We start from the raw sequence: 25,803 nt of genomic DNA on the forward strand, positions 1-25,803 counted from the left end.
CTCAGCCAACATGCTCTTACCTTTCCTATCCCTGTGATGTCCACACTCAATGCAACCCTCATACCGCCCGCCCACCCCCCATATTCTCATCCTCATGTCTTACCCTGGCTGCTTGCTGTATTGCTGCTGGGGCAGGGGAGGGGCGTAGGGGTATTTACTGCATGGCTTCACAGGGCTACAGGGTTATGTACCCTGTTGAGATTGGAATTGATGTGCAGGGTCCAAAATTACTTTTACCTCCATTGTGATGCCAAAGCATTTTTAATTTCCCAAAGAATAAAAGAGAGGTTCTGTGGAAGTTCTTTATGGAACCATACAACCCGAGAAAGAACGTTTGAGGAACCTTTATTTTTAAAAGTGCAACAGAAAATGATGATTGACTGGAACTGAATGATTAGTTTAGTGACTTAATGTAAAACATATTTAACAGCTTTATTACCACATAGAGTTCTGGCAGATAAATCATAGCCTTGAAACTTTTAGACCCGAACCCGCTCAGGTCTTGGACGGAACCTCTGGTTTTTGGATCTAAGTGGACCAGTGAAGACCTCTAGTACCAAGCCAGTTTTTACTCTCATTTGGCACTTGTTAGTTTTGGACCCTGTTAATGTGGCATCACACTTACTGTAGAAAAATTGCCATGAAATGTGATGTCAACATAGACTTATTCATTAACCAGTCAGTCAGTGGCTGTGGGCGGGGCTTTATTTGTGTGATGTCACATTAACAAGAGAATCAAAACTGCATGTCTATGGTGGATGTTTTTCATTGTAGGGTGGTTGTGTTCACACACTCCCAACACACATTTATGTCCAAATTATTTTGCATAATAGGTGCCCTTTAAGTGTTGTTAAGCGTATTGTTAAGTGTTTGGTGTTTAAGTGTAAGTTTTGCTAAACAATTTCTGAAAGCTGCTCTCCATAGAATTGCTTGTAGCTTTATTCCTGCTTTGTGCTTTTGAATTCGCTTGACGATAACATGAGTCAACTTTTCAACAAATAACCTTTCTAAAAACATGCGTTTGACATCTATGTGTGTTAGTGGTTTATCATATAATTTGCAATGATTTGATTATTTCAACTGAAAACATTATTGGCACTTTCAAATTCATTTTAAAGGCAAATAATCTGAAAAACTGAGGAAAAGATTTTGCATATTTACAAAAAGTAGAAATGAAAACATGTTAAAGCATCACCAAATTCTCATATTATAATTAGCCCATGTTCTGTGCTGGAAACCCATCGGCTAAGTTGTTGGGTTCCTTGCTTTAGGGCACATTAAACTTGAAACTATGGGTGGGCGATATGACCAAAGATCTATTTTACAGAATGAGTCACTTGATTTCATGGTAAAATATAGTTTACAATAAATTTGGAGTGATGTGCATCGAGTGATGTGCACCGATTATAAAATCAAGACTGACAATCAAAAGCATTTTTAAGCGCTTGTTATTTGTGGATTAATTCATGTCTCAGTCTAATTTGCAGGAAAACATGTTTTCATTTGAATGGCCGTTGTTTCCTTTACAATAATTGATGTGTTTTGTCAAACACAGTTACAAAGACAACAAACTGAAACAAAAGCCTACAGTTAAACTACCCAACAAAAAGAAACACTGATCACCATAATGGCGACAAAACATTTCAATAAAACATCAGCATCTAAACCTCTAATAATTCTCAAAAGAAAGTAGAGAAATGTGGACAAATAACAGTTTCTAGTTTATAATAAGTGAGAGTTAATGTCTCTATCTATCTATTAACTAACTGTAGATGTCATACACTGGATAATATGAAACCAAAAAATTCATTGATGACCTTCTTTAACAGCTTAAGTTCACTAAGCGTCTGCTTTCTTTGCATGGCTGAGCAGAATGCTGTTGTCATATCAAATTCAAGCTTCCATCAAAATCCAATCCATCTTGGACCCCAAGGGTACCTTTTTGTAATGCCTGATCAAAAAGCCTTTGACTCCTCTTCGTGCTAATCATAAAATTGCAATAGTAACGTAAAAAAATACATATTAGAATAGAAATTGATGAAGATTGATGCCATTATTATTACTATATTATTATTATTTACCATTTTCATTTTATTATTTTAATAGAAAAGCTTTCCAGAGTTGGAAGAAAGCTTTAAGTATCAAGATTTTGATGGAAAGTCTGGAATTTAGCATGACGCTTAGCATTTATTTACAGCTGTCACTACACATTTTGGGTTATTGGTTGTAAGACTCATGTGTCCCCATCGCATGCGCTTCATAACCGGTGTTTTGCATTGTTTTTTTACCCCTTTTGGCCCCTCCCACTTTTCTCAATCTCTCTCTCTCCCTCATTTATTCCATCCAGATGTTTCCGCCCATGTTTCTGTTTCTCCTCGTGCTTGTGCTCTTCGCGTCTCTCTCCTACGCCACCATCTTTAAGTTGGTCTTTCTTTTTGCGCTTTTCTTTGTCCTGTAGCCGCTGCCTCTCACTTTCTGTGTTTTTTTTTTGTTTTTTTTTTTTTTAGAAAATTCATAACCATTCTCATGTTTTTGTTGTTGAAGTACAGTGTGTCACACAACCTCACCAACCTTTCTGTACATTTCAACGTTTTGAGTTCCACGTTGAGTTTTTGTTATCCACTCTTTCTTGTCTCGTGTGTGTTTGTCGTTCACCGGTCCCCACACATCTCCCCTCTATCCTCCACTTTCCCGACCCTCCCTCACTCGCAGTACTGGCGAAGGGAAGAGCAGGACTGGTGCCTAGACCGGCAGAGTGGCCCGGAGCCCCAGGGGCAGGTCAACGCTAAGGGGTCCGCCACACCCAGGGGCGCCCCTGGACACAGTAGATACATCAGGCCACACAGTTTCAGACCCGAGGTCAGTTCCTCGTCCATCTCCCTTTGAATCTCCACATAGAGTTCAATGTATTAGGGAAAGTTGAAAAGTATGTGAAAGGGGCTTTAAGAGCTTGTTTGATTTGCTGATTTATTGGCACACTTATTTAAAGGTTTTCACTTTTTTTCAGCTGGACCCCTTTACCTAAATTATTTAATTGAAGTACCCGCTGAGATTTTAAGTAAATATTTAAATAATTTAATAGCACAATTGCATACTTAACTTTATTTATTTTTCATCCGTTTTAAAGTTTTATAAATCGTGTTTTTAATTCACATTATTATTACCTTTATCTGGTAATTTTTTTTTGTAGTGTTGTGTAAGTCACATGACATGCAGATTATATAAGTAGAATATATCTTTTGTTAGTAAAAATTGACATTGTTAGAAAGTTGATTTTAAAATCATTTATTTGCATCTCATGATTTTATTGTAAGTAATTATTTAAATGATTTATCAACTCACGAACCCCTGCAATTCCCTTGTGAACCACCAGGGGTTTGCGAACCCCAGTTTAGAAATCCTGCGTTAACGCAACATACGTGAACGTAAGGTGAAAACTAATGTAACGCAATACGATGATAGCCAGTGAAGTCGCAGGCAAAAAAATTTAAAATAGTGTTAATGTTATACTTGGTGTGGGAAAAATCTACGCATCTGGCAGACACTTTTATCTGAAGCCATTTACAGTGTATTCAACACATTTGGTCAATATCTGTTAATTGGGAATTGAACCCTCAACCTTTTGTGCTACAGGAACAATTTTTTATTAAATTTGCATTTTATCCTAAATCAAGAAAGACGTCGGTTCAATCAGATCCTAAAAATTATGTCTAGTCATGAATTATTCAGTAATATGGCTCCAGATTTCAAAATAAAAGTTTTATTCGATTTCAGACAGACTGGCGTTTGAGCACAAAACGGTATGCATGACGTTTGTGGCTTGTAAGTCGCTGTAGGTAAAAGTGTGTGCTAAATGCATAAATGTATTTCAAATATAAATTGATTTGTCTGAAACTAAAAGCAACAAGAGCAGTTTTGTTGTCATGATTTAATTCACCATTGTTTGTTTCACAGCAGTTATTTTTGCACTCACAGCCACTGCTGTTTGTTTAAAATCACATTGTTTTTTCATTAACAGTCGTCGTCCACCATCCCCACACAAATCACTTTTAAAATGAAATGTTGACGTTCTTTACTATTTGTTTCGCAGGTAAAAAGTGTGTCAATCATTTTATGTATTTCTCATGTGTTTGTTTAAGCTTACAGTTAAGCTTAAGTTATGAGCTATTGTTTAAAGGGGACAGAGAATGAAAAAACATTTTTACCTTGTCTTTGTTGAATAATGGTAGTCTACCCGCATTCACGAACATACAAAAAGTGCTAGACATGCTAAACATCTCAGTCTCAGTCTCAGTCAGAAATTCCTTTTTTAGAAATGTCAGCCAGAAAACGGCCCAATCTGAAAAACTGATGCTTATGACATCACAGGCATCTCACTGCCCCTCCACTTTAAAATAATTGGCTACATTTTTTGAGTGGCAGCAAAGTCAGCCAATCAGTAATGAGATTGCAAGTTAAGCCAGTAGGGGGAGCCAAATAGGTGCAAAACCACTTGTTTAAAATCCCCCACCCTAATAGAGCTATCTGAGAGAGGTTTTTAGGAAGCTTCTAAGGACCAAAACAAAGAAAAATTGTCTACATGTCACATCACAGAACAAGGATAAATACCCCGTTCAATCATTCTATGTCACCTTTAATGTGGACTGTTATAACACCTTCTGGCCAGGGTAAGATTTTTAGCAACTCCAGTTGCGGCGTTGTCGTGTAGCCGCTGAAACCAACATGGCTTTACGGTTAGGGATATATCGCCATCTGTTGGTTGGGCATGCCATTGATCCGTGTTTTTTGCGTGCGTGTTCGTGTGGATGCGAAGATTTATTTTAGGAAGGAGGAAGAACTCTGTTTGTAAAAATACTCCTGTACATGTGGACTAGGCCTCAGTCTTGGTGCATGAAACACTGTTTTTTATTTTTGCATAAAATTGATGGTGTCTCTTTTGAAAGTGCTGGGATTTTGAGAGTGCTGTTCTGTGTTCTGATGGGGTTCAGTTCCGTGACCCAGTGCTACCTGAGGTGGTAACCCCTACCAGAGAGATGCAGTTACGTCTGGACCATGAGAGGAGGATGAGGTGTGGACCGGAGGAGAGAGAGAGCTCAACATCAACCGTCCTTCAGGTTACTGACCCTTATTTTGAAAAGTACAACTGAAAACACTCCCCATATATGAAATAACAGCAGACTTACACCTGGTATTAAGTGGACGGGTGAGACGCACCTGGTGTTTTAAGCCGTCTGTTTTGCCCACTTTCGACTGCTTCTGTCCTGATAATGAGGGCGTGGTCTGTGGACGAGTCCCTCTGCTTTCGTTAAAGGCGGGGTGAGTGATTTTTGGAAAACAAACTTTGGAAAAGGTAGGCGGCCTTTTGTGGCTGCTTGAACACATTTGACCACATGCGCATCTACACCACAAAAGCAATTCGGTCTAATGCGTTTTCGAAAGTGGACAAGCACAAAATGTTTACACCTGTATTTAGCGTCGTCCACATCTTAATAACTGGTGTAAACAAGGCCCAAGAAATGGTGATAGTCTGTCATTTTATACTGTAGCATTAAAAACAAATCAGAAAAAGTAAGTAGTTATAGTTACTAATTACTTTTCACAAATAGTAACTGAGTTAGTAACTGCGTTACATTATTATAAAAGTAATTAATTATCAGGAAAAGTAATTACTGCGTTACTCAAAAAATTATAATATTTCAAATAACTTGAATGCCCCTTACAAAATTAAATATGTTAAATGACTAAAATGGATACTAAAGAGAAATCACTAATTTTGTGGCAGCATGTGATGATGTGAGGTGCTTTATTAGATCAGAATTACTTGCCACAGACGTGGAGAGACTTTTTCTTCATGGACATAACTTGCACATTACACAAACATTCTTGCCTTTCACCTCAACAATGGAAAAGTAGTGCTTTATACTTCGTGTTTGCGACCGCTACCTTTGAGCTTGTTGTACTTGCCATCGTCCTGATGCCGGTGTTTTCGGAGTGATTGATGCCAGATGACCGGGCTGCATGTCAGTGCTTTGAGATGGGGCACAGCAGCAGCACCGCTGCTCGTTGAGAAGAGAAAACGACGCGTGTTTTCATGTCAGTCTACAAAAGTCTCCAACCACGGCAGAAAAGATAGCTAGATTTGTCCTATAATGTCGCTAAAGTGATAGAAAGTTGCTAAATCTAGTGACAAAGTTGCTCAGACTTTTTTTACACTGCTCGCTCTGATTCGGACTGTGCGAGTGTGTGCGTGCATGTTTGTAAACTCTGCCTCTGGTTGGCTAACGATGGAAACTAAGCCAATCATCATCAGCTATGTGGTTCTCCCACCCCCTCTAACATACACTCACCAATCATCATCAATTATGTTTCTCCCAATATATATACACACACACACACACACACACACACATACACACACAAGAGAAAAACAGTGTTTGGCTGAGAGAGCGCACATACTGGTTTCCATGTTTTTTGGGGACATTCCATAGACGTAATGCATTTTATTCTGTACAAACTGTATATTCTATTCCCCTTACCTGCCCCATTCCCTAACCCCAACCATCACAGGAAACTGTCTGATACCTTAGATTTTCAAGAAACATCATTCTGTTTGATTTATTAGCTTGTTTCCTCATGGGGACATCAAAATGTCCCCACAAGGTCACAAAAATACTGGTATTCCTATCTTTGTGGGGACAATTGGTCCCCCCAACGTGATAATTACCCGGCCGAGCATACGTGGGTGAACATCACTACAGTGAGATCAAGTTTAGTAACGCGCAGCATTTTAATGTCAGTAACGATAACGGCGTTATAACGTTGGAAACAGTAATTTATTTCATTACTCGTTACTGAAAAAAATAACGCAGTTACTAACGGCAATTACTTATAACGCCGTTATTCCCATCACTGGTTTTTAGTATGTTTGTTTTTCTGTTGTTTGCTCCAGGACCTAAACTTTAAATCAAATTCAAGCCGGGTCAACATTCCACGCTGCCCTTAAAACCCCAACGTACTCTTTGTCTTTTTACCCACAGTGCATCGGTGCACTCGTGTTATGCTTCACCTGAGATAATCCTAACCCTTATGACTTTTATCTGCCCTGAATGTTCAGGATGAGGAGAGGCGGCGTTCAGAGGCGCGGCGAGGGCTCGAACTGCAGGGGCTTCAATCTCACGAGCCACAGGAAAGAGTCCTGCTCCAACAAGAGGTCAGGTTCTTCCGGCAAAACATGATCATCGTGTACATGAAGCTGCGTTGGATCCTCATGCACTGGAGACTCGGCCGTAGGACGGACGCCGTAGAGGAGGGAGCGCATGCAGAGGTGAGGGAAACGCAGTTGGACTGAATATTTAATACTTACTGATTACGTGCATTTTAGAGTTTAAATAAAGTTTTTTGTTGTTTATTTTTCTACTCGTTTCTTCAGTTCGAGAGATTGGAGAACATTCCCGAACTGAGCAGTGTGATTGAGCAGGGGGACAGCGAGACAGAAAGAGAAGATAAAGTATGTCACCGGATTGCAGGAAGTGACATCACAGATCCCGCCCCACTCTTGCTTTCTCCTGAGAGATTTCAGTATCAGAAACAGGTACCAGACAAACGTGTACGGAAAAAACAGGAAAATAAAGTTTCCAAACTAATAATTGTGGGGTAATTAAATGTTTTCTGAAGAAAACGATGCATATTTTGAACTTATTTAGCGATATTACAATACTAGCACTAAATTCAAATATGGTCCACGTCTGTCATTTCAAATCTCATTGATTCTTCCAAGTCTCTTGAGGTTATATGATAACTATAAAATTGCAACCACTGTACAGTAAAATACTCATCTGGACTTATCTGTCTCTATCTGTAGGTGGGTGAAAGTCGGCGGGTACTGAACGCCCTTCGCTCCCTGCTCGAGGAGCTGAGGGCGGAGCTTCGCGAGGAGGCCCAGCGGCGTTGGCAGCTGCAACAGACGCTAGCCAATGAGAGAGCAACGTGGGAGATGCAGAGGGCTGAAATGAGGAGCCATGTTGCCAAGGTGCAAATAAGCGTTTAATCATAGAGAAAGACATCACCTTTGCACACTTAAAGCTCTTATAACCAGTGTTGGGGAAAGTTACTTTTAAAAGTAATGCATTACATTATTAAGTTACTCCCCAAAAAAGTAACTCATTGCGTTACTTAGTTACTTTTCATGGAAAGTAATGCGTTTGTTACTTTTAAGTTACTTTTGCGTTTCTTTTTCTTACTTGGCTGAGGCTTGATCTCTTTCAGGCCTTGCAGTTGTTTTTTATGATTGCAAAAATGTCAAACTCTGGCCTGCCATCTAAGTTTCTGATTCAAACTGTTCCCGCTCAGGCACACAAAGTGCTTAATTCTACGTTAATATGTTCAGTTTAATTCAGTACATTATTTTATTTTTAAATTAAATAAATTAAACTGAAAAGTAACTTGCATTACTTTTTAAAAAAAGAAACTCAAATATTAATGTTTACATTTATAAAGTAATGCTAACTTTACTCGTTACTTCAGAAAAGTAATTATTAGGTAATGCGCGTTACTTGTAATGCGTTACCCCCAACACTGCAAATAACACACACCGTTTTTGCTTATCTCATGTTAATCTTGAGTACTATAGTGTAGCATTAAATCCTTCATATTTCCAAAGAGTCTTTAGTTTTATCAGATTTAAAGTCAGATCAGCTGTACCGATTTTTTCCAGATAAGCCCGAGCTCCTGGAGGCGTTCCGTGGGTGGAGCGAGTCACGAGCAAGCAACAAACAAAAAACATTATCCCACTATCTCTGGATAACTTATGATTCACTACACCTTCGTATCGTTTACATATTATACACTTATGGGCTCATTATAGTTGTGTGTAGGTCCCACCAGGTAGCCGCGGCGGCCTAGGTTCCGCGTCGATTTTCATTTATACTTCTCCGTCGTCGTCCGCGTCGATCTGCAAACACACATGCAGACCGCTGGTAAGCAATATCCACGCATGTACCACAGTAGCAGCACGAGCGTCAATGAAGAAGCAGCCTGGCAAGTTAACCCACAAACGAAGAAGAAAAAGCAACTTGCTTTGACCAGCAATGGTGGAAGTACATTGACAGCGACTTATGTTGCAGTTTGAGTAAAATCACTTCTCAACTTGGCTTATCTTTGTTCTCACTATCGCGAAGAGAAATAATACGCAGTTTTTTACCTGATGGGAGGGGTTCTAGTGGACCAATCATGTCGCTTGCGGTTCGCGTAGAACTAACGTGCTGTAAAAGATTTGCCAAGGTGCACGTCAGGCTACGGATAACCTACGGAGTAGAATTTACTCACGACTATAACATGGGCTTTACACGCCAATTGCCAACAAAACACAGACATTTTATGCCGTTTTACTTACCGTCTGCGACTCATGACCTGGTTGGGACCGCCCCATTTAAATGAAATCCAGCGTTAAACAAACACACGTACTGCTACCCCAGATAAACAAGCTTGTTTCCATAAGGCTGGGTTCAGTGAAAAGCTGAACATGCTTAAATTCCATCAAAAAAACCAACACATTTCTTTGGTGACGTTTATTTTGTGTCAGGTCTTGGTTGGTGTGTGCGTGCGCTATTTCGGTTAAAGTGCCCATATAAGGACTTCCACTGTACTTTCTGCACTGAAATTGAAATAAAGCAAGATCGTTACATATGAATCTTTTATGTTCGAAAAAACTTTCCAAAACTGGTACAAACCCTGGCAAAGTGCATTCGGCATAGAAATACTTTGTCATGCGTCTAACACTTTGCCTATGTTTAGCTAGGAATCCAACTCTTAAACTGTGTTGATAAGTCAGAATACATGAAATAGCTTTAGACCCCCCAAGGATTGTAAAATGCAAAAAGATAAATGTGACACTGCCATTTTAGCCCAAACAGCGTTTCTTTGAAGAAACATCAGGAAGAGCCTTTGCATCTGCAAAACTTCAGTTTAGATAAATGATGTCGCATAGGTTGCCTAGGTTGGCAGCTCACCAGAGTTTGAAGCAGAGCCCTAAAGATAAAGTTTGTTGATTCGAACACGGACCAATATTCCTATTGTTTGGCTCATTTTCGTGCAATTTTTTTAATATTGAGGTGGATCCACAGAATGCACAGATTTTAACAAGCATTGTCTCATTCATCTTTCAGACTGATAATAGTAAAGCTGTGCAGTAATATTTGTTTAATTTATTGTTCAGTTTACTGTATCCCCTCCTTTACAAAGCTGATTTACTCTAGGATATGTTTATGCTCTTTCCTATTAAAAACGATTTGATTATATCACACAGAAATACTCTCACGATGAGCTTAAGATGTCTTGTGTACCGTTTTGGTGTTTGAGAGTTAGGGAACGTCTTTAAATAGACAGCTATATTTATGCAGTGATGCAGTCTGGCCATCAAACACTGTCCTGGTTTATTTAAAGACGGCATAGTCAGATGAGCCCAGACTGCAGGTAGATGAACATCTGAATGACAGATGTGAGATGCATGTGGTTTGTAGTACATGACATGAACATGCATGCACAAAATTGCAGCATGCACTGTAGTAGGCTACATGCAAATTGATTTTATTTGTAGTAAAACCATGGTTAATTTTCATAAAGGTACACTGTTTTCTACCTGCTATTTTAAATATTACAGAATTCATATGTATTCTTCTCTTATTGTTCTCTGCTTAGCTCCAAGGGGTGAGTGGTGAGTCTGCATGCGCAGCCGATGCACTGCAGCAGGAACGTGAAGAACAGTGCCGCCTGCTGGCCGACAGTCACAGTCTGACAATGGAGCTGCGCTGGAAACTGCAGCATGGAGAGAAGCGTTGGACCCGCGAACGGAACGAAATGTTGGAGCGATTCGAGAAAGAGAGGCACGAATGGGAGCACAGCTTACGAGAAATGCACCGCAAGATGGAGAAGGTCAGAGGTCAAAGTTTCAATTCAGAAGCCCTGTTATATTCATGCCACTTAAAGGAAAACACCACCTTTTTTCAATATTTTACTATGTTCTTACCTCAACTTAGATAAATTAATACACACCTATCTTTTTTCAATGGGTGCACTTAATCTTTGTACAGCAGGTCGTGAATGTGTTAGCATTTAGCCTAGCGCCGTTCATTTCTTAGGATCCAAACAGGGATGAATGTAGAAGCCACCAAACACTTCCATGTTTTTCCTATTTAAAGACTGTTACATGAGTAGTTACAAGAGTAAGTATGGTGGCACAAAATAAAATGTGGTGATTTTTTAAGCGGATAAAAAATGAGAACTATATTGTATGGCAGAAGAGCACTTAGTCTGCAGCACTTCGACCTCGGCGCGCAGTAACATTATCACTCCTGACTACTCCCCCTCTCGCTCCATCTTCCATCAATATTACTGCACCCGAGGTCGAAGTGCCACAAGCTTAGCGCTCATGGAAGTGTTTGGTGGCATCGAAATCTTCCCTGTTTGGATCCTAAGGAATGAATGGGGCTAGGCTAAATGCTAACACATTCACGACACGCTGTACAAAGATTAAGTGTACGCATTGAAAAATGATAGGTATGTATTAATTTGTCTAAGTTGAGGTAAGAACATAGTAAAATATTGAAAAACGGTGGCGTTTTCATTTAAGCCCTTTTCACACAGAGATTACGGAAAATACACGGAAAATGCGTCCGGGATTTGTCCAGGATCTTTTGATTTTTGATTAATTCATACTGCCAATGATTTTCCGGAATCTGTGCATGCATTCACACACATACTGTTTCTCTCTCTTCTCTCGAGCAATTTTGTTTATGACAAGATCATAAGGAGTGTGTGATGCGCTGTTCTGTCATGCTGGTGAATGATCTCAGCTTCAGCGCGGATAGTGACAAGCTCCCTGATCTCTGCGTCAGTCCAGTTTGCTGACATTTCTTTAAATTTCCTTAAATCTCTGTGCCAAAGAGCTGAACCGTAACTTCTGGTTGCAATGACACGCGCATCCTCACTACGGAATGCACCTTACGGCATTGTTTCTGCCTCTTGTTTACACAGAATGCTTTCCGTGAATGTTACGGCAATGTTACTAGGCCCTTTTTACAAAAGCGATCCCAGATCATGTACGGGATGTGTTTGTGTTCGCACAGAAGCCTTTCTGCCAATTTTACGGAAATTTTCTGGGACCAAATGCTGTGTGAATGGGTTTTATTCACTGTCTGCATTTGATAAACAATGCCGATGTCTCCCCTTCTCTATTTCAGATGCAGAAAGATCTGCGTCATTCGGAGGGGGCTCACCAGTCTGAAGGAGGTTCAGCGCATGTCTTCTCACCTCATGATAGCCCATCGAAGCCTCCCAGATCTCCTCGCTCCCCCTGCACAGCCGCGCACATGCGCTCACACTCCGACTCTGAGGCCACGCTGGAGGAGAAGGGCGCAGTGAGCAGACTCAGACCCTGCGAGGGACCTCGGGTCTCAGAGAACCTGTTTTTGGATGCCCTCTCTCTGGATTCCCTAAGAGAGATGGAGGTTCCCCCTCCATCATGTCTGGAGATGGAAAAGCGTTTTCCCTGCATGAAGGAAGTAAGAGACATCGGAATCTGTTAATGAATTAGCAAGATTATGGCTGGAAAATTCACTGCCGAGTTCTGAGCAGCTAAAGCCACTATGATTGTGTCCAAACTGCATTTACATTTATGCATTTTGATCCAAAGGGACATCATTTGCATGGTTATATTTATGATGCTTGCGATCCTTGCTCCTCTCTCACCGGTAGAAGAGCAGTAATAGTGAAGAACATAAAATACTACTGTATGCATTTATTACGTTAATTCAGTAATTGACTTTATATAAAAGCAATGTTAATGTTGTGTGCTTTGTTTCAGGCTCTGAATGAGATTTGTGAGAATGTAGAAACAGATGTTTACCCGGAGGAGGAGATGGGTGGCGGCAGTCTGCTCAGGTACTGTGTGTGTCTCTGGCCGTTTCTCAAATTCCCAATGTTTTATGCAATATATGCAAATACATATATTAAACAGCTGTCCCTTGTGGTTAAATTGCACTAGTTTAATGTCATTACAAATAACGACTAACTTGTTGTTGTGACAACGTATATCACGTGATGTATCAACATGGCGGATGTAGTACATTCAAATTCATTCATACTATCCATATTCATACTATATAGTACTTCATCTTATTCAAAGAGAGAGTGTGTATAGGGCATAAGGCTTTGTTCTCTTCAGGTCAGCTCCAGATTATTGATTCACTGTCCATTTATCACTGTCCAACACAGCGCTTCATTCACCCCAACACTGTTTCAGCTGCAAATAACCTTCAGTATCTTTCCTGACCGCCCCAGTCTGAATCTGTAAAGATGAATCGATCTTGCTCTGCCCTTGCTTGAGTGTAGGTCAGCAACTATGTTTAGACCGAGATATTGCTGCCATTTCAACAGGCACTAAGGAGAACTACAAAGGCAAAAGAAGCTCTTCATCTCAGTCTTTACTACCTCTTCCTCCACAATTTTATGAAAATATAGTGTTATTATTTAAAGGGTAAGTGTATATATAAGGGAATTATAATTGTTAGTTATGTTGTTGTCAATGTGTTTAGGAATCATGGCCATGTTCTCAACCTTGTTTTGCATAAAACCAAGTATTTGATTGATTATAAATATGCTAGTATGGTTAGCAGCACTAATGTTAAGATGCTATGTAACTACTGACAATATTCCCTCCACAGGGCAAAGTCGGTTTGCTCCATGAGCGAATTCCAGCGATTGATGGACAGCTCCCCCTTCCTACCAGACAAGAGCAAGTCTGGCGAGCACGGGCAGGATGATGTAACTCCTCCCCTTTCACCAGACGACCTCAAGTACATTGAAGAGTTTAATAGTAAGGGCTGGGATCTGCCCACAAGCTCCCTGACGGCTTGCCCCATGCCGGGTCCAATAATTCCCCCTCCTGTGATAGAGGCCTGGGCAGAGAGGACAGAATCCCGAAGGGCCGACTCTAGTTCAGAAGCATTCCAGCCAGCCTCTTGGTACCTAACTACCAGCGCTACCTTGACCACCAACACCATGAGTAGTCCCGAGTACTGCCCAAAGCTCCCGCTTAGGACAGCACAGGGGTCAGAACAGTTTGGGGTTCAGATCATTCATAGCCCTGCAAGAGGGGAGCGGTCTGCTATGGGCCCTACTGAGCAGGAGTATTTGTTCTCCAAAATGACCAAAGTAAATGCAGGGGAGGTTGTAGGAGGTGTAGAGGAGGTGTTTGGAGCCAGATGGCCATGTGAGTTGAGGAGTCATTTGGAGGCAGGACTCAGGCCTGGAGAGCACCCACTGCTTTGTCCTGCCATAGGGTACAGTTCAGCTTTAGAGCTAGAGATGGCACGCAATCTCAGCGATGACATGAAGGAAAAGGCCTTTTCCACCCTCAATACCATCCGATCCTCTGCGTCAGGATCCAGCCCTCCAGAAAGGCAGCTACGAGATATGGCGTGTCAGACGAACGGATTAACCTCACGGGGCACTCAGACCACCCAGACCATCAGCGTGGGGCTCCAAACAGAGACCATCCGCACCCTCACCAGCAGCCCGCACCGCTGTCTAACACCAAAAGGAGGCTCCACCCCAATCTCATCCCCATCTAGGAGCCTGAGAAAGATGCAGTACTCTCCTGTAGTTCAGGCCAAGTTCGAACGCCCCTGCTGTTCCCCTAAATACGGCTCACCCAAGCTCCAAAGGAAACCCTCTTCCAATTCTGTCAAAACCGACCAACCTCCTGCCCAAGTCCGTGTTCCTACCCCAACAGCTCAGCAGCAAAAAGGCAACAATGAATCCGCTTGGGCACGCTCCACGACAACCAGGGACAGTCCAGTTCACACCACAATCAACGATGGCCTCTCCAGCCTCTTCAACATCATCGACCACACGCCCATCGCTTACGACCCTGTGCAAAAGTTCAACAAGTCTCCCAGCCGCTCTCGTCCCACGGAGGCAGGGCCTCAGGGGTCGGCGGATTCCAAATCTCCAAGCATTTGTGCCACACAGGGGCCTTTGAGAAACTCTCGGGGCCGGTCCCCAAGCCCTGTGCAGCTGATCGTTGAAACGCAGGGTGAGAAGAACCCGGAGGTTATTAGCATCAGACAGGATCTGTCCGCTCCGCCGGGTTACACGCTAGCAGAGAACGCCGCACGGATCTTGAATAAGAAACTGCTGGAGCAGAGCTTCAGAGAGGAGAGGAAACTTACCACTTCGACTACTGCTGCTCAGAACAAAGGGGATGCAGAGAAACCAGGATGTCTTGAGGTATGTCAAGAGGGATTTGGTTTTTTATACGTGGATGAAAATGTTTTGCTCAGCTGATGTTTACTGATTGATTAAATGACTTGGGTTAAGTTCGAATGTTGTTTTCAGTTTGGACAGCTCTTAAATTTTTTTTGTCTAGGACTAGTCTAATCCCTGTACGGGCAACCGCCACACAGTTATACTTGCACCGCCTACTGCCGTTACATAATTGTACACGCGACACAAACAAATGCACAACACAATGGCGGCAATGCTCGAGGGTGCACGAGAGTACGCTAATCTTGATATCTTAGCAGTCTTAATAGTCAATAATCTTGACTATTAGCAATGGCGCTAATAGTGACGATTCTCTCTGACCTTTCACATTTTCTCTGCACATCACATTTTAGTATCGGTACAGCTCACTTAAACATCAACTCATATGGTCCTAAAAAATTTATCTACTAGTGGAAAACCCCACAAAAAGTGAGTCATACTGAGAAGTATCGAGCCTTACTATGCAATGGAAAATGACATTTATTACAGTATATTTCATTGAAGTGTTTACTTTGTCTGAATTGTTTCTCCTAAAAAATTTTATCTCTAAAAAAACATTAGCAAGAATCTTCTGCATCTCTATTTGTTCTGTATTTAATCTAATCTGCCTAGGAGATATTGAAGGTTCGTACAGACTCAGTTTGGCTAATGTTTAGTGAGCGTGCTGCGTGTCATATTACAGTAAAGGTTTGACTGCTTGAGTAATGTTTTGGTACTAAGATAATTCAGTTTCAAGGAACAAAACTACATTATTGTTTGTCTATGATTTAGTGCTTTGTTTTGAAACGTTGATCAAATGCCACAGCCCAAGCCTGAATGTATTTGAGCCGCATGCTGCAATGCTAATGGTAACTTAATCACGTATGATATTTGCTGCCTGTTGTTTCCATGTGTAGAAAACTGCTTATGTAAGTACTTTAGATGCGGGATGTTTGTATTCAGCGTAATAAAGTTGTGTTAGTGTATGTTGTCTGTCCATTTGAAGATCAATCCCGTACATAAATGTACAAGACCGCTGTCAACACACAGATAAACCAAATCCCAAGGGTAAATTTACAGATTTTTACAGAATACAGAAGTCAATGATTTAATTTTTATATTTTTATTTAGTCATTCAAGCTGTAATGTATAGAGCGGTAAATAGATAGGATGATAAATATCTAAAAAAAATTATGCGAAATACACACTTGTGAAAATAACCATGGTTTTATTATAGCAAATCTGTAGTTACCTTGGAATTTGTAAAATCATGGTTTTTCTATGTTCGATGTTTGGTTACTGGACCAAAACCGTGGTTAATTTATGTAACTACAATAAGCATGTTTTTTTATTTGAATTGCAGTAAGGCCATGGTTATTTTTTAGGGTAAAAATAGATGTCTCTTTTCTGGATTTGTAGAGTAATGTCACTGATGGGTTTTATTTAATATTATATTGATCTCTATGCAGTGATGCTACGTTTACAGGTCAAACGTTTGGACGCTCCTTGACCTGTCTGGATTTAGCTGCTTCAGTTCAGGGATTCAGCGCTCCTGCTGTGCTTGTGTGATTTTGATGAGTGTGTTTATTCTTGTTTTTTTTTTTGGGTTATCTTCAGAACCATACCGTAATACTAACCGCACCCTGGGGACTGTAACACAGCGCTGTAAGTTTCACCGCTCTTCCCTGACCTCTGACCTCACAGTGCTCTCACTTGTGTTCGTCTCTGTGGTTTCAGTGGATTTGTTTCACCGCATGCCACACAATTTTCCGACTCTGTATCACTGCTATGCATTATGGGAAATAACATACTTGCTTTGTTGTGGTCACACTCTCTCCTCATGTAGGTGTGAGCATGCACATCGTCTGATATTAATTGACATCATTGATAAACAGTTATCCAAAAAGCCATCGGTTTAGGGGAGATCACGCTTTACTTTAATCTTGGGCCATAATACATTTATAATCGAAGGTAATTGAGTTCCAATTTTTCAAACATTTTTTATATATATATATATATATATATATATATATATATATATATATATATATATATATATATATATATATATATATATATATATATAAAGTCGCTTCAAAAAGTTGAAATCAAATGAAAAAACATCAAACCAAGTTGCATAAGTGATATGAGGGGTCATTTACTCGACAACATTTTCAAGTAAACAAATAAAGTTTGTGTGGTTTGGCGGTTTTTTTACATGACAATAGCAGTTTGGGGTCCTGAAAATGCAAACTTTCAAAGCAATTTTTAAAATAAAATGCCTTGTAGTCATATCTACCATGTAAACGCAAATCTGTGATAATGGTGAAGTCATACAGGACTGCTAAGGATACTTGGTTTATTAATGCTTCTCCAACAAAGTTTACAAAATTTGGCCACTTTATAGACATTTTCAGTCAAAAAGAAATTTTTTTCAAACATAATTTTAAAATTATTTCAAAATATACACAAAATGGCAAAAAAATATATGTACTGAAATATATTTTGAAATATGTTTACAAAAATATATATATTTTTGGCCACTTTTGTATATTTTTAAAATAAATATATTTTAAAGCATTTATACTAACTTTGCATTGGAAGAAAAACTTTGTATGTTACAAACCTGTAAACATAGCTTTATATTTTATACATACATATACATTTTATATGGATTTTATACATTTTTTTATTATTTTATTATAGGAAAAATAAACTTTTTGCTGTATGGGTTGGCTGGCATGCGTAATACTCGTAATAATGCATAATATGCGTAATAATTTAGTCGTGTTTGTGGATCTATGTAAACACAGATTTTATTGTGTTGATGTAAAAAATAAGTGTGTGTGTTAGGGCTGTCAAAAGATTAATTGCAATTAATTGCATAAAAATAAAACAGTGTGTTTGCGTAATATATTTGTGTGTGTATTGTTTGTAATAGTTATGTATATTTAAGAAAAATGTTAGTCATGTATTTTTATATATACAGTAATATAAAATACACATAAACATGTACACATGTAAAGGTTTCTTAAATACATACATGCATGTGTGTGTATTTATATACACAAAGTAATTACACACAGTGCACACACATATATTATGAAAAAAGAAACTTTTATTTTGTATGCTATTCATCTTTTGACAGCCCTAATGTATGCAGATATTTTTTGAGTTGACGCTGTGTTTATAGAGGATAAAAGAATGGATTGGGAAAGCTCTGGCTTTAAACGTAACACTTTCCAGCCAGCGCCAGCATTTTTCATGATTTTCACAAAAGTTTGATGCCTTTCAGAAAATGTTCTCCTTTAAATATATAAACAAACAATATATCAAATGAAAGGACAAAAAACTTTCATCCTACCTTCATTAATTCTCTTTTTATCACCTCTCAAATATGCGTAAGTTTCTTTAAAAACACCAAATTTTTAGCAAAAAGCTGAAATAATTAAATTTTTGTGAAGGACTTTTGATAGAGATCAGATTCAGAGCAATTTTAAAACATACACGGAGTTCTTTCTCTTTCACGTGAGGCGTTACTTCCGTGTTATAAGTTGCGAAAGTGCGCCCCCCTGGTGGATATTAGCGGTATTGCGGAAAGTCGGAAATTCTCGTCATTGACAGGGAAACACCTAAAACACCTAAAACTTCTCAAATAAAATGCAACTTGTTTTGATGTTTGGTTCTGACAATGACATTTAAACGAGTGTCCACATGCCATTTGAGGCGTCCGTGTATTAACCTCAGATGTGGCTTTTTGAATGGTGTAACATTTATTAATATATAATCACTTTTTTATTTTTCATAGGTCCTTTGGCTGTAATGTGTGTTTGTACTTCCATTACTTTAGTTGGTTTCAAATTGTCTTTTACAGTCCGACATGTCTCACCAGCAATGCGGATGAAGACCACAGTCTAACATCTTGGGCTCTTTCTGGGGTTTCTGGGGTTTCTTTCCTTTTACCATGTTTACGGTCTCGTGTTAACATGACCTGCTCAGCATGTTAGCAGTGATAGTGGTGTTTTGTGTTGGATAATGTGGCTGGTGTCAGTGTTGGCTGTGTATATTAACACCTGCTGCTAATGCTGAATATCATCACATAACATCTAACAGTGTGACGTAATCTCAGTGTTAGTGGTGATAACATAACACTTGGTTGAGATCTTCACAGGACAAAGGGCTTTACTTTTTAAATATAAGAGCAACAATGTCATTGGTGTGTGTTAAGATTACAGACATTGAAGTTACTACTCAAATCAAGGTTATATTTTCACAATTCTTTACATTATGTAGGTGTAAACATTAATTATGATTTTATGTAGAAATTTTTTTTGACAAAAAGCACACAAAGGGCATTGTTTCATGCGAATGACCCCAATCTGATGTAATTCGGATGATGGGTAGATGGGTCATGTTTCCATTGGGCTTTATTATGTATAAGCTACCAGATGTCTGCACGGGACAATCAACTTTAATCTTATGGTTTTATTTTCTCAATGTAGGACTTGCCACGTTCGCCAGTTGCCCCGCCTCTGGACTCTCGCTTCCTGCGTCCGGCACGCCCCGCAAACCGACGCCCGCCATCCCGCTGGGCTGCCCACTCGCCGTCATCTTCCCCCAACTACAGAGATCGCACGGAGTTCCGTTTTCCCTCACCCGTCAGAGCGGTTCAGACCATCCCAGAATCGGAGGAACCCGGTCAGGAGGTTCACCTTTAACCAGTCAAATTTACATTACACCACTACTTCCTTGCAACTCAGGCATCCTTTTGTTGTGTATTTTTTATACCAGCCGGTTTATCATGACGTGATGGATAAAAAAGCTTGGGGCTGTTAACCAGAAGTATGGAGCCAGCACCGTAGTGCCCTTGAACAAAGCAGGCTGTGTTTGGAATTGAATGCTAGCATACTGCTTAGTGCACAGTATATACTGTATCCTCTATACTGCCTACTGACGTTTTCAAATAGTATGAAATAGTACACTGTCAGAAAAATTTTATAATAATATTCCTTGACTGTCACCGGGGCTGAAATACCCTTTAAAAAAGTACACATTTGCACCTAAAGAGCTCATATTAGTACCTCAAAGATACCAAATGTACACACATTTGTACCTAAGTGGTACATATTAGGACTTTTTAAAGGGTACTGCCCCAATGACAGCTTGGGTACTTTTCTTCTGACAGTGTAGTATGTACCGATAAACTTGGACTTCATTACATTGCATGTTTAAAGCAACACTATGTAGTTTTTTTACCTTTAAATAATGTCTCTAAAATTATTTCAGTGATAGAACAACTTTTAACTGGACAAATTGTACTGTTGCTGCAACCTGAGCAGCCTCCTAGCTGCTACAAGCACACTCTGAAAGTGGCGGTGGAGGGTAGGAAACACAGCCCCGCCCCTCCCCCTGCCTGCAGAAGAGTGTCTGATACCAGGCACTGTTGCGCTTTTCAACCACATGGGGGAGCTGTAAGTCATTTGTACATGGAAACTACATAGTGTTGCTTTAAATACGTAGAGAGACATTGAGTTAGCTGGATAAATAAATGAGGTTATTTTGCACCGTTAATCAAATGATGTCTAAAAATATATAAAGATTTGTACATTTTTGTATATTATTACTTCCGGTTCAGTGGTCACAAATGGTAAGGTTTAAAGGGGTCATATTATCAGATTTTTTAAAGATTTAGAATAAGTCTTTGGTGTTCCCAGATAAGTATGTGAGGTTTTAGCTCAAAATACCCCACGGATAATTTATTATAGTATGATAAAATTGACACTTTGTAGCTGTGAGCAAAAATGTGCCGTTCTGGACGTGTCCTTTAAAATGCAAATGAGCTGATTAATGCAAACACGGATCACCATAATGGTGTTTTGTTGAAATTGAAACTCAATTGTGCTGTCATTTATTTCTCTCTCTCTCTCTCTCTCTCTCTCTCTCTCTCTCTCTCTCTCTCTCTCTCTCTCTCTCTCTCTCTCTCTCTCTCTCTCTCTCTCTCTCTCTCTCTCTCTCTCTCTCTCTCTCTCTGCACTTAATGACAATGCGGTGGTTGGATAGTGCAGATTAAGGGGTGGTATTATTGTCACAAAACAGGCAAAATATAAATAACCAAATTTTTCACATGCTGGCAGTTATTGGGTTATTCTTTTCACATTTTCTAGGTTAATGCAAGCACTGGGGACCCAATTATAGCACCTAAACATGGAAAAAGTCACATTTTCATGCTATGACCCCTTTAAAGTTGCCATGAAATGGAAGTAGCAATTGTCTTTTTTTCCATATCGTGACATATATACAAGTAAAACAGCTTTTGACATGAGAGAAGATGTAGGGCGGGACTTGATTACGTCCATCGAGAACTGATTGGATTGCAAGAAGTCGGGCCATGTTGCTAATCGCTTCGACCTTTTCCCAGGCCGAAACAAATCTCTGATAGCCCCGCCCTTTCAATTTCATGGTGACTTTAACACATTGCATTGTGGTAAACAGCCATTCTTATGTTCTCTATCTGCACATTTTAACAAATGTTTGGTGAATATTAAGGTGCTACACAATGCCATAGAGGAACTATTTTTGGTGTTATGGTTCCATAAAGAACCCTAAATATCCGAAAAAAAAAAACTTTCCGTTTCACAAATGGTTCCTTTGTAGTAGGGTTAAGGTTTTGAAAGGCGAGAAAGAAATGGTTCTTTGGGGAACCCAATAAAAAAAGGGTCTTCTTTGAGCCTTTTGTAGCACAAGTTCATTATAATTTTCCATGCATACAGACCACTTACGTACTGCAGAATAAATAGTATGCTAGCATGCTTTTTCAAACATAGCCGAGTTCATGCTGTTTTTGCGAGGAAGTCACGAAGCTCCTTCACCATCTCCTGATCCAGTCTGACCACACATACAAGTACGCACACCACCAGAGCCACTGAATCATCAAGAATCTTTCTTAAAACGCGTCCTGCCACTAGGGGGCAGAGTTCTGTGAGCACCAGCTAAACTGACCCATTTGGAAACTGAGCTTGAACCTTTAGAGATATCAAGGACCTGGAATGTACGGACACAAAACATCTGAAAGATGCATAAGAGGTGCCTGCACACACGTGACCTCTCAGTGTGTGTGTGTGTCACTGTACATGTATGCAATACATACGATGATTTATGTTATGTGTTCTTTAAAAAGCTGATGTGTATTTTTTTCAGGTTTTCTGAAAACTTCAACTGGACAGTAATGATATTTGTCAGAAGAGCGTAAACGTTTACACGTATTTATGTATTTTTCTCTCTTGTTTGGCGGGGTGAATGTCATTTGTTAAATTATGTTATGTGTACAGTATATACTTTATAAAACTATTTTCTTAATTTTAGCCTACTTTTCATCCCATTTCTGTTTGTACCCTTTGATGCTTGAATATAAAGATTTGTAAAGAGAATTAGATATAACAAAAATCTTAACTAGTTCGACAGGGAAGAATGATACATGATGTCAATCATACCAATGTATTTAAAAAGCAAATGTAACATTTGAATGTTCAGCTTGATGACACAATGAACGGAGAGTTTGACACTAAAGCTGCTTTTCCACCATCGTGCCAAACCGTTCTCGATGTGTATTTATTCAAAACTGCGCCGAGCCGCTACGGATATGGTTTACTTTTCTGATAAAAGCCTCCCTTGAAATGTAATACAAACACATCAATCAAGAGTTTACAGACGATATGCAATGTAATTATTGAGCGTGTTATGAAGGATAATAATTTATTTTAGTTTTTAGGACTACTTTTTACCTGATCTGTGTTTATTTCGCTCAAATAACGCACTTTACCAGTTACAGAGAGATACTTGTAGCCAGGCAACAGAGAGTGACCAATCCTGAGCGGCGATGTCACTATTCGCATTCTATCAGCATGATTAAAGCCTGTCGCACACTGAGAGAGATGTGAAACACCACAAATTTAAAATTTGACGCATAATTTTTTATGAGCACACTGGCGCCATCTGTCAGGGTTCCAACTTATTCTTGAAATCCTTGAAAGTTTGTGAATCTGAGGGAAAAAAATCAAGGCCCCAAAGTCACAGGTCATTGAAAGTGCTTGAAACTATTTTATGTAAGAAGTTTTCTGGAAAAAAAATCATATTATTCCCTGTGTAGTGTAGGATAATATCATAAACATTCTAGACTTTTTAAGCACACGTGCTAAACTGTTCACTTTAAATGCTTATATCTTCTGTATGCGAATGTTGATTCATACCAAAATGCTTTTTTGCATAGTTGTGTTTGACACATGAAAACGTCTCGGGTTACGTATGTAACTGTTGTTCCCTGAGAAGGGAACGAGACGCTGCGTCTCCCTTGCCATACTTCCTGCGTCCCTGTAACACCGTCTTTGGCAATATTTCAGATAGCGATATACTTCCTGGCTCTCGCTTCACTCTTTGTCGTTAAGCCTCACCATTGGTTGAATTTGATATACACATTCAGACACACTTACACCTGGAGGCGTCCCCAAAGTGTCACCGCAGTGACGCAGCGCGAGTTCCCTCGAAAGGGAACTGTAACAATGTACCTTAGGTTACACGATGTAACCTTGCTCTTGAAATGTGTCCCCACATTTAGTCTTTGAATTTGAGGGTATTGGACCTGGAAAGTCTTTGAAAGGTCCTTAAATTTGAAGTTAACTAAGGTGTGGGAACCCTGCATCTGTCCACTGTGCTTTTCACCTAGTGTGCAACAGGCTTTAGACAACCATACTAAGAATTACAAGCTGAGAGCGGTTTCTAATCGTACCGTGACGAACCAGGCACAGGTGGAAACATAACTGTAACCGTTCCTTAGCAGTCTATATCGGTTCGGCTCAATGGTGGAAAAGTGCTACTAGTATCCTTATGCACAATTACCAAGTCAAAAAATACCAACAGGAATCTGTACAGGATTCTAGAAACAATTATTATTATTATTATTATTAATTCAAATTTCTTTCTTTCGAACACTCTTTTTGATAATGTTTTAATAGTCAATGACTGACTTTATGATTGGTTTTGTTTTGTTAAACTCGCTGCTATATTCTAACACTGGATTGTTTTAAGGTGGTTTATGTCTGGGCCCTGCAATTCAGGGTTAGCCCATAAACGGGTTAAAAGCAGTGCTAAGCTTGGACTTAAACCCAGGGTTAATGTCAACATGAAATCAATATTTTTACATTTTTCCTTTTAAATAGAAGTTTAAGTCGTCTTGTGCATATTATAATATGACACTTCATAAATGCACATTGCTCTGGAAAACAAATAAAGTGTATGAATACACTGCAAAAAATAATTTTCAAGAAAAAAATTCTTAGTATTTTTGTTTTGTTTTCAGTAAAAATATCTATAAATTCTTAAATTAAGATGCTTTTACTTGATGAGCAAAATCACCCAAGAAAATAAGTCTAGTTTGTAGACCAAAAATATCAAATATCAAAAAATATCAAAAAAAAAAAGTTATTTTGTGCATAAAACAAGCAAAAAAAAAAAAAATCTGCCAATAGGGTATGCAATTTTTTCTTAATTTTTTCCTGAATTTAGGGTTTAAGAAAAATGTTAAAGATTTTTTTGCTTAACCCATTGGCAGATTTTTTGGCTTGTTTTAAGCACAAAATCACTTAAATTTGATATTTTTGGTCTAAAACCTAGACCTATTTTCCTGGGTCGTTTTGCTGATCTTAATTTAAGAATTTTTAGATATTTTTACTAAAAACAAGACAAAAATACTATGGTTTTTTTTCTTGAAAATCATTTTTTGTATATTTTAAACATAACAATTTTCTCCTTTTCTGCAAAGACGTTCCCTCTCCCATCAAGGCCTTTTTTCTTGTTTCATAAATTCCTAAATCAAGTCCCACTTTTAACATTTCTTGTTGAATATCCTGCGATATACAGGATATGGTGCGGTACAGTCAACATAATATAAGTTATGATGGCTGTTTCATGCTGACACTATGTGAAAAGTTTCTAGTTTTCTATTGGTGGAATGAAACAATTCCCATAGCGATCCTTCAAAATGAAATTCTCATTCTAACAGGAATCCTTTACACATTCCTAAAGGATGTTTTGACTGGGATTGGACAGCCATTGTGCAGATACCATATTTGATATGCATGCCTTTAAACACTAGCACTTTAGTGCATGTACTCGGATGCTGTTGTACTTTGTGATAAAGCTCATATTGTAAGCCAACCCCACATATGTATACACACACACACACACACACACACACACACACACACCGCTGTTCACAGGTTCTCAAATTGTCTTTTTTATTTGTCTTGCTATCAACTTTGCATTGAGATAAGAAAACTTTTTAAGTCTATGGTTGTATGTATTAAATCATGTTTGTATAGCTGTTATTATAAATTATAAAGTTTTTTCTTTCAAATGAGAAATGAAGTTTTAAATGAAGCCCCTGTCTAAAGTCTTATGATAGAGTGTGTGTTCAACTGGTAATAAATTGAATGTGTATTTCCCAAAAAA

At 39.2% G+C, this 25,803-nt stretch overlaps 1 protein-coding gene across 7 annotated transcripts in view; it reads left to right on the forward strand.

Moving 5' to 3' along the window:
* The window catches only part of mtcl1 (microtubule crosslinking factor 1), a 65,110-nt gene extending 39,307 nt beyond the window's left edge, over positions 1-25,803 (forward strand). Inside the window, exons 6-16 of one of the 7 annotated variants that reach the window (XM_065261970.2) lie at positions 2,713-2,859; positions 4,944-5,114; positions 7,115-7,324; positions 7,430-7,591; positions 7,862-8,029; positions 10,696-10,929; positions 12,237-12,557; positions 12,860-12,936; positions 13,719-15,285; positions 19,803-19,998; positions 20,092-25,803. In XM_065261970.2, coding sequence (XP_065118042.1) covers positions 2,713-2,859; positions 4,944-5,114; positions 7,115-7,324; positions 7,430-7,591; positions 7,862-8,029; positions 10,696-10,929; positions 12,237-12,557; positions 12,860-12,936; positions 13,719-15,285; positions 19,803-19,998; positions 20,092-20,105 — 3,267 coding nt within the window. In that variant the 3' untranslated portion in view covers positions 20,106-25,803. Of the gene's footprint in view, positions 1-2,712; positions 2,860-4,943; positions 5,115-7,114; positions 7,325-7,429; positions 7,592-7,861; positions 8,030-10,695; positions 10,930-12,236; positions 12,558-12,859; positions 12,937-13,718; positions 15,286-16,786; positions 16,882-16,917; positions 16,966-19,802 lie in introns of those variants that run through there. The other 6 variants (XM_065261973.2, XM_065261975.2, XM_065261969.2 and 3 more) reach the window with 6 other exon arrangements.

Source organism: Paramisgurnus dabryanus, chromosome 6 (assembly GCF_030506205.2).
Source record: "Paramisgurnus dabryanus chromosome 6, PD_genome_1.1, whole genome shotgun sequence".
NCBI classification, from domain to species: domain Eukaryota; kingdom Metazoa; phylum Chordata; class Actinopteri; order Cypriniformes; family Cobitidae; genus Paramisgurnus; species Paramisgurnus dabryanus.